At 33.9% G+C, this 10,154-nt stretch overlaps 1 protein-coding gene across 3 annotated transcripts in view; it reads left to right on the top strand.

Annotated features, from left to right (window-relative positions):
- Positions 1 to 101: 101 nt before the first annotated feature.
- Positions 102 to 10,154, top strand: part of LOC111088570 (synaptogyrin-like) — a 15,506-nt gene continuing 5,453 nt past the window's right edge. Inside the window, exons 1-3 of one of the 3 annotated variants that reach the window (XM_022399087.1) lie at positions 554 to 682; positions 1,281 to 1,317; positions 1,461 to 1,680. In XM_022399087.1, coding sequence (XP_022254795.1) covers positions 1,530 to 1,680 — 151 coding nt within the window. In that variant the 5' untranslated portion in view covers positions 554 to 682; positions 1,281 to 1,317; positions 1,461 to 1,529. Of the gene's footprint in view, positions 297 to 553; positions 1,318 to 1,460; positions 1,681 to 10,154 lie in introns of those variants that run through there. The other 2 variants (XM_022399088.1, XM_022399086.1) reach the window with 2 other exon arrangements.

Below are 10,154 nucleotides of genomic sequence, written 5' to 3'. Positions count from 1 at the left end.
ATTATATATATATATAATAATGTAGTATAATTTATAAAGATTTGTTCTGCCATTAACCTTAAGAACGCAACAGCATAAAAGTAACGGTCCGACAGATTGGTTCCACCGATCATCGAAGAAAATAAATGGCAAAATGGAATCTGAATCTCATGGAACAGGAATATCAAAATTCTCTGCTACATCAATTTTTTTCCTTTGTTCGGAGGCCACAGGTCATTTTACGAGTGTTATGTTGGGAAAGGAAGAGATGTTTCTGTAAAGTTATTATTTTGTTTGTTCCAGTCATGGAAATCATGGTAATCAGTTATCTAAATTTTAAATTAGAGGTCTCTTGATTGTGTTAATATTAATATTATTGTATATAATGTGTAGGCCCGGCATGGCCAGGTGGTTGGGGCGCTCGACTTGTAATCTGCAAACCTCCGCATTTGCCTGGTCCTAAGTCCAGGATGAAAAAGGGGGAGGGTTGGGCTAGCAACTCCACCCCGTAAAAACCAACCTGCTACAAGTAACTGCAACAACACCTTCCGTTGGCGAGGTGTTGCTGCGGCTCTATGCTCCACTGGGAGTTTACAGGAATAACAAAAAAAAATAATAATATGTATCATTCAAATGTCGTTAATACAAAAGGCAATATAAAATGTTAACAAAAAATACAAATTTTAATACTTACTGTAAAGCAGTAATATTTCGTTTCATTTTCTTACTTAAATTTAAAAATTAGCAAGTAAACCTAAAACTAAAACTTTTAAATTGGTCTAAAAAACGTTAATAGAAGAATAGGGATATAATATCTAATTGTTAGTTTGTAGAACTATAAGATGATTGTTTCAAGTTAATCAGATAAAAATGAAATATTAGATTAAATATTGACACATTTGAGTTGTTTTTATTTGTATTTTGTAACCTTTGTGTTTGTAAGATAATGGCAACTTAATTCAGTGGGGTATTTTTCCTTATTACATGGCCCAGTGTATTTCTACTTATGCTTTTAGAATTTGACATGTTGTTTCACCCAACTATTTTTATTTCTTGGAAGTTTAGCCAATTGACGGTTCAGAAAACCTAATTTGTTGAATTATGTTTCTGATTTCATTTTATACTTGCAGGAATTAGTCAGACATTAATTAATAGAAGACAATGGTGTAACAGTAAACTGATTTATCAGTCTGGTACTCTGTGATACTAATAATATATAGATTGGTGTGTTCATGTAATAAATATTTGATTATATTAAAATATAACAAGCTTTTTATATTTTTTCCTGTCTATGACTGTAGGTAAATCACCTGCATCATGGAAACACAAGCAAAGAAGGTTAGATTTGTATATGTATATATAAAATATGTTTTCAATAAAGTGTTTAATTGAATTTTTATTTGAAAAGTGGATTTTATCCATTATATTGGTTTTGTCTAAATACTGTTCTAATTTATTTTCATATTTCAATTATTACACAGCTCCTTGCAGTTGTGGTTTTTGGTTCCATCTCTACTTATGGATAGAAGGATGGCAAGTGCCTCTTCAACATGGATAGCAGGGTGTGCAAGTTTGCAGTAGGCATCGGAATAATAGCATTTTTAGGTAGTATTGGTTTCTTGGTGGCAGAAGCAATGTTTGAGAAGTTTTCAAGCATCAAAATTCAAAAACGACTGGTTTTATTTGATCTAGGATTTTCAGGTAAGTTCTTTCTTTTAGCTGAAGATATAACCCCCTTTTTATTCTTGTACATTGTACAAAGCATTATGTAAAGATTGCACAATAACCATCATACAAAAGAAATTTCGCTGATTATATAAACAGTGAATTCACTAATGTAATAAAAAATACTTCACCTGTAATAGAAAGAAACCAAGAAAAGCATGAAACTTTTAATTGATAAGGTTCTGTAGCAAGCAAGATGTGCATCTTAGTCAAGGTGATGACTACATTTAACATGTTTTTACACACTCATGTGCACACACACACACACATCTCATTTGTATTTATTCATAGGTCATAAAAGTAGCCTGTTTTGTCAGCTGAAAATTTAATTATTTTAAATCTTAAACTTTTAATTATTAGTATTGTTTTTTTTAAAGGAAGCATAAGCACTGTGATGGAAAATGGCCACAATAAATGACATGGGATAATATCTCTACCACTTAAAAAGAAAGCTATTCCACTCAGAACATTGTGATAAGAATTAATGTTTTTATGTGGTATATATAATATGGTGTGTCTATTATGGTTTCTTTTAGCCTACTAAATACACTACAATTTGTCAAGTTTAATTATAATTCATTTGAGAAATATGGTAAAATAGGTTAAATCCATTACAGCTTTAAGTAAGTCTTTCCATTTTCTTTCCCTTGTTTTATGCTGTCAAAATAATTGGAATAAAGTTTCCAAAAATTATGATTCTTCTCCCAGTTTTATATGGAATTAAATTTATATGGGAGTTTTAAACTATTCTAATTTGGTATTTATGGTTCATTTAAAAGCATATTAGTATTTTCAGTGAGTTAGTTTTAGTGGGATTAATGTGAAATTTTTGTAATTACTTGAATAATTCACTCAAAGCAGTACAAAGTGCAGTTATATTACTCTGTTGAAATATCTACATATGTGCATTATTTTTTTTTTAATAGGAATGTTAGAGCTATTATTTGTCTGTTTAACAACAGGAACCAAAGTTATTAGTTATGAAAAGAAACTACTGGTATGCTACTAAGAGATAAAAATGCATTTTGATGGTGCATTTCTTACTATATTATAGATACACATTATGTTTGCTTATAGGTAAAACTATGTCTGAATTATTGATTTTTGACATGTCTAGTAATTATCAGTACTTTGTACAACTATTAATAAACAACAGTGATAAAAATGACTTTATGATGTTTTGAAATTTTATCCTCAGAGTGTTTCATTAACATTCTTTCCACCTTTCTTATATGTTTCAAATATTTAAAAACAATTAAAATAGTTCTACTTTTTTATAAATTAAAAGTACTCATAGTTTTGAAAGTAGTGATGCAACAAACATTATGCACATTATTACAGGTTACAATAGCTCCATATACATATACTGTAGTAATACTGAAAGAAAAGATGATACAGTAAACATTTTGCTCAATATTAAAGGTTACCAAAGTTCAAGTACAGTGTTATTGAAACAGAAGTACAAATAATGTTAATTTACTGTACTGTGTTGTTATATTTCAAAACAAACAAATAGCTAATAATAATTTTCTCATTATTTCCATCTATTAGGTCATGATGATTTTCATGAACTCTACTGAAACTTTTGTAAACTCTACAAGGATGTACTTTATGGCTGTCATTAATTAAAAGTGGCTTATATTTTTTTCTTTTTCCTGATTTGATGAAGAGTTTTTTTACTTTGAGTTTGAAGTCATGGTAGTTCAGTTAATATAGCATTCAGCATAGAACACTAATGTAAATTGGGGATGTTATGTTCCAAATCTGGTCAAAATAAATACTTTTTAACCTATTTTGGATTGTTATAATTACTTATATAATAATTTAACATGCCTTATAAAGTTAATAGGATCTGTGGTTCTGCAATGTGAGATTGAGCTTGCACCATAACCAAAATAACCTTTTACCAATCAGTTTCTAAATGGAGAAATGTGTATGATACTTCCAACTAAAGAAATATTTACCATTTAATTTTAGTTAGCTTAAGTTTTAGAAATGTATACACTTGCATAATTTCATTTTAACTTTTCCAGAAATATATTTTACATTTAAAAGTTACGCTTTTCATAGTTATTCTTTTTAGTCAATTTTAAAAGGATAGGTGCAATACTATCAAAACCTTTATTTATGGTAAATGTCACAAAATGCTCTCTTGTAGTTTCATTTGTTCATTTAGGGTCACTGACCATTCTATAAGAAAGTATCAAATGCTGGAAATGAAAGCATTGAAAAAATTTTTAAATTGTTCTATCACTTTAATAGGCTTATGTTCAGTCTTCTAATTCAAATGTAGTGTTTGTCTTAAACTGTTGCTTAAGACTTCCATGGGTTCACCTTAGTGTACTAGCAAATTTTAAGAGATTACAGATTCTTTACGGGAATCATTTACTCACTTAGAGATATTCAAATGATGACTGATTAATTATCATGTATTCATGGAGTGTGGAATTCATATTGTCTGATGCCTAGGACAAGGGGTTTGGCCATTGGACAAGTAGCTTTGTTTCTCAACATTGTTCTATTGCTAGAAAATCATTCCTGATAGATTTATAGAGAGCTAGGCAAGTTCTTGAAAATTCTGAACTGTGAAAGTCGAGCACATACAAACGTTTAAGAAATGTGTACACCTAAACCTCGAGCCAAAACTAGGTGCACAAATATACAGGTCTCATTTTTCCACAAATCCTCAGTTGCACATATGGTTAGAAACAAACTTACATCAATACAGTTATAATATTACACTGCTTCTGTCTACAATAGGAGCCCAGTAAAGTTTGACTGCTAGCTCTATGAAGGATGAATAACGTAAAATTACAAACAAAAACATTATTTTGTCTCTTGAACTAGGAGACTTTTTTCAAAAATTCCACACTTCTGCAATGTAAAAAACAATTGAACATTATTGTTTTTTTCAATAAAGCTTTGTCATTATTGCAAACGGGAGTAATGGAAGTGGGTTAGAATGCCCGATATCCTTAGATACACTTCATTATAAGGTGGATATATAAACAAGAAAGTATACTACAAAACCTCTTGTAAAACAACTAAAGTGAACCCGTTTACAAATTTTTTTTCCAACTGTTTATTTATTGGTTTCTAACTGGAAGTCCAAGTGAGGTAGTGAGCATGTGTACATCTGACTGAGAGAGAGGATTAACCCCTTATTCACTTGTAGCTACAAAAAACTACCTGACTCTAATATTTATTGCAAAAGGGATATTAATTAACCAAAAAAATAAGAGTTATATGCAATAATGGTAAAAGCTAAAAGTTGGAAAAGTTACTTACCTTTTTGCCCAACAAAGAGCTATTACCCTATTACATTATGCACTTTACTGTGTAAAATTCTTGCTCATTCTACAAGCCTTGAATAAAATCTCCCACACTTACACGTGTTAATGTGTATTGCACCAGCCTGTAATGTAATCATCATTAGACTATTGTCTTCCACTAATAGGAGGGCAGCACATCCTCCATACACTCTAATTCCCATGAGCACTAGCACTTGAAACATGAACAAAGGCTCACGATTTCCTTGTCACTGCTTGTCTTCAGACCCTTTTTTTTGGAATTCCCAGAATTTTTGTGCTTATTATTTTAAACTTTCATTACCATTCATAAGGTAGTCTTTCTTTCCTTAATTTTCATGATTATATCCAAGAATGATATCACATTTTAAACTTTTAAGTTAGAATTTTGATTCATATGATCTTCGTTTTGATTTTCCTTTACTTGTATCTCTACTTTTCAACCTTATGTCCCATTGTATAACCCAACATACAAGTTTTGTCCTGTGCTCTTCATGATTGTCATTAAGCATACATACCATCAAAATACCAGGATTATTTTATTTATGAAAAATAATAAAATATTGGATTCTATTATGTTCCTTGTATTTTTACAGAAAAGAACTGCTCCAAAATTAGTTTGATAGATCAGTTGCATTAAGCATACATATTTCTGTGTTTTTAATATCTCCCAAGGTTGGTTCTATTCTGATTCCAGATCCAGAATTCCCACTCTTCTGGTCCTGCCTCAGTAGAGAACATATTTCACCTATTGTTTCCATGGCTGCTTTTGCTTCTAGTTCCATATTCATTTTGAGGATCAGTTAGTTTCATCTTCATCCTTTTTTGCTTAGATTCCACAGACATATGTTTTTTTATTTCTTTCTCCAGTTATTTTTTGCTAATTCTTGGCTCCCTTACTGCATGAGCCTTTATCACTCGAGTCTCTTCTTTCTGTTTAGAGATATCCTCTTTTTCCATTCTTTTTTTTTCTTTGTGTCTTACTCAACTTCATTCATTCTTATGCGTTCCCTTCTTTTAGAGGCTTTGCATCAAGACCCTGTCAATTTTACTGGGTCTAATTGCACATACTTATCTTCCAACGTGCCTTTGATTTTCTTCCCTTTTGCCCCATTTAACTTTGTTTCTTTTGGGATTTACTTCATCAGGCACCCTTACTTTGACATTTGCCTCTTCAGTTTCTCTCCAGGCCATCTGTCTTGTACCCTTTCTTTGGAATGTAGGTTTTTTGGGTATTTCTTTTACTTTAGCATCAGTAGTAATTTATGCTTACTTTGGTTTCTTGCCTTTGGGATCAGGTGGTCCCACCAGGTTTTTCTTCATGTATGTGGCCTCTTGGAGTCATTTATCTCCTGTTTTTTGTTCTCTTGTTACCATCTAAGGTTCATTCTATTTAGGACTAGCCATCATGGGTCTTCGGAGCAATTTTTTTCTGGTGCTATCTCTCAGGTTTGGTCCTGTGGGAGCTCTGTTGTACACCTATGAACTTCATTTCCTGCAACCTAGTGAGCTCCTCAAGTGCAATTTCAGTGGTTTTTACCTGTCCTTCCACTCTCTACCTTACCTGTTTTGAATGCTGTGGGATGATTCTTCTACCCCACTGTGAGGTTTTACTCCCAATCTTATGCTGCTCCCAGGAAGGTGGATGGTTGGTAGCTAGTCATCACTCTGTCCCACTTAATCCAACTTTAGTTTTTCCTCATTTCTCAGTGAATGGTTTCCTTACTTTGTGGTATATACCCTCCCTTTTTAGGTCTTAGATACCCTGTATTCTAATTTATCCACCTGCCTTTGTTTTGTTTTGGTTCATCTTCAATACTCAGCTATTTAGTTCTCAGCCCTTCCCTTTGAGTTGGCTCTGGCCCCATCTTTTTCTTTGGGTCTGGTGGGTTTTTGCTAGGCAATTTCATTTGTAAGATATATTGCTCTACTGTTTTATAGACATTTGGCTTCTACTTGCCTCTTTCAATGTGGCATTCTCTATTGCGACCTACCATCTCGTTTGGGAGTCATCACATTTGGGGTGGCTGGTTCAGTTCTTAACCTCCCACCCATTTTTTCATATATTCTCCGCTTGTATACATGACATGCTCAGCCTACTTCTTTTTTTATTTGAAACTTGGCTTCCATGTCTCCATTTTCTGCATGAAGGAATTAGTTTCTTTTGGACCCTCTCTTTTTCCTTTTGACATTACCTCTACATGCTACCTTCAGTGCAGGTATATCCAGAGATCTGCTATCTTCTTTTTCCTCTTGAAGTTGTGGTGGCTCACTCAAACTTGCATGACTTTGGACATCCCTCTTCCCCAAACTTGCTTCTTTTTTTGGAGGCCTTCAGTTCTCACCAGTATGTCTGTGGGCTCCTTTGCTCACATTAATGGGGGTTCCATGTCTGTGGTGAGCATAGCACAGATAGTATAGATACCCCCTTTCCTCCATTTTTTTTTCAGATTGGTGCTGTTTAGAACACCTAGTCAATTTCTGGCATGTGGTCTTCAGAAGGGGGGTTTTCTATCTCTACATCCTTGTGGTGGTGGCTTGGTGGCTACTTTGTAGGTTTGCTTTTATCTTCTGTCTCATCTTCTTATCATGAACCATTCAGACACCTTCTTTGTTATTTCTCTATTCCCCATCTGGGAGGCACTTGTTCTTGGTATTCTTGTTTTTCTGGTTCTGGACTGACTCTTTTTGATTTATGGCTACTACATTCAGTTGTCAGCCTATTATGTCTTAGGAGCTAAGGCCCTGGTTAATTTATTTTCTTGACCACTCCTTCCTTCCCTATATTTGGGTGACTTGAGAAGGTGATTAGTTGTTTTCTCCATCCATCTTTTCTTTCTTCCCTGTATGATTGTTCTGACCCAGTTCATCTCATTTTTCTGTAGGGTATCTTCCTAGTCTCACTCATACTTCCCCCATTTGAGGGCTTTTGCTGACATCTCTTCTTACCATGGGATTTCTCTTCTCGTTACTTATGTCTTTCTAATTTGTTTGATTGGGTTATATACTCCCACTTGGCTAATTTCTTCTTTTGTGAATGATGACTATTTGCTTATTTCTTTGTCTCTGTGGTTGTGAACTCTCAGCTTTTCTTGTTTCTAGCCATTGATGTTCCCTGTATGAGATCTTGCTGGTGGGGATGTGGAAGACTTCTGACACACTACTAGTATAACATTCTTTATGCCACAGGGAGGTTTTACCTACCCTGGCTTTTGGCTCCTCCAGTTACCATTCTCCACTTATCTAAGTGGCTCTTCTAATGGTAAGTTGTTTATTTTTTTCATTTATTTTTCAGATCTTATAACCACCCTATTCAACATGTTTATATATATCTGTATTATGGAAATGTTGGAATCCTCCAAGTGGCTGGTTCTGCCTCAGAGGGAATACTTTCCCAAAATCTTCATTGAGTATAGGGAGTATGGATATTGTTAAGCGCATCTGCTTCTGTCCACTATTGAGATGGAGTTTTCTGCAAGGCTGCTTCTGTTATGTTTATATACTTTACCTTCCAGAATGTTCTGGACTTGTGAAAAAAATGACAGCACCAGATATATTCCTGCTCTCACACCTGGTTCGTCCCTACTATCTTTAGTCATGTTAACCCATTGCACAAGAAGATTGTGCATGATGACACAGTCCAATCACCTCTCCAGCCCCCCCCCCCCTCCTATTTCTTTTAATGGAGTAGGGGAGAATCCTTACTTCTCCAGTTTTTAGCTGCTGGGAAAGACAATATGGAGAGTTCCTCATTGGATGGTGTAATTCCACTGGTACAAGATCAAGTGGACATAACCCTCATTTGGAAAGTAGGGCTGGGTTGTTACCTGGTAGCAGTGGCATAGCAAGAGGGGGAGCAAGGGGGTAGTTGCCCCAGGCACAGGTGTGAAGGGGCAAAAAATTTCCTCTGGTCTATAATGCCTATTAATCAATAATTATGCCCTCCCCTAGGATATAGCACAACTGCCCTACGTAAAGTAAATACGACACAGTGTTATGTTATTTGTGTGTATTATGCTTGCAATTTTAACTTTTAAAAGCCGCACACTGAAATAGAGTGAGACCAAAATGATGTACGGAAGTAAATTACACTATTCCATCATTCATCTGTAGATCAAATACAAGTCCTAGAGTACAACGTACAAGGAAGTGTATGTTCAACAAAAAGAAAATACAAGATTGAACAGGTAAGGCCTAGATCTAGATCTAGTAAACATTATAGGCCTAATGTAGTGGTTTGTAATTGTATTGGCTAATTGTAAATCATGTCTTACAGCAACTAATGTACTCGACTTTAGGTCTAATTGCAATTATAACTATTTCTCGACCGTAGGTCCATCATCATACAAATTGTAGCCTATATTATAGGTATACTTAGACCTGTACTAATTATCAAACTAGGCATTGCACTGGGACAGATCTAATGACTAAGTTAATAGATCTAGATGTAACATTTGTTCTAAAAGTTTGGCCTACTAAATCTAAATCTAGAATTGATGATGCAGGGTTATATCTGGATCTGGTTAGATTCAAAACAAGGTGCTTTCAATCTATGCACCCAAATGTAAGGTCTAGTTTAGATGTATAAAGCTAAATTTCTGTCATTATTATTATGTCCAGATTCAAACCTGAGACTAAAAAGATGGAAATAACAGGTCTAACATTACTGTTAGATCTAGATGTACTAGCAATTTAATGTACGAACTGTAATCTAGCACCACTAATTAGTTAGCCTATATTTAAGTTTTCTCATTCTATCAAAACGTTAATATTAAATATAGCCTCTAGGCTTATATTATGTTATGATTACACCCTTCTCCACAGTGTATGTAATTTTCATTCAAGCAATTTTAGACTTGTCTCCTGTAGTGTTCGTGTAGTTAAACCTATTGAGTTTTTAAATGTGATTTAGCAACTGCCAGTAATTTATATGGTGCTCATAAGCATGATTTACCAGCATATACACTCATCTGCATTGATTTTCTTACTGTTGTGTCACATTAATTAATATGAGTATGGGTGATCTAAATAATGGAAGTTAAAGTGAAACCAGGTCCAGATGTGCCTAACTAGTCCTGAGTTGCAACTATAATTGTATAATTTAAATATAATTTGTGGTTAGGAACATGGAATGCTTCCATT

Source organism: Limulus polyphemus, unplaced genomic scaffold, assembly GCF_000517525.1.
Source record: "Limulus polyphemus unplaced genomic scaffold, Limulus_polyphemus-2.1.2 Scaffold4028, whole genome shotgun sequence".
NCBI classification, from domain to species: Eukaryota; Metazoa; Arthropoda; class Merostomata; order Xiphosura; family Limulidae; genus Limulus; species Limulus polyphemus.
This window is presented reverse-complemented; position numbering and strand designations above follow the sequence as displayed.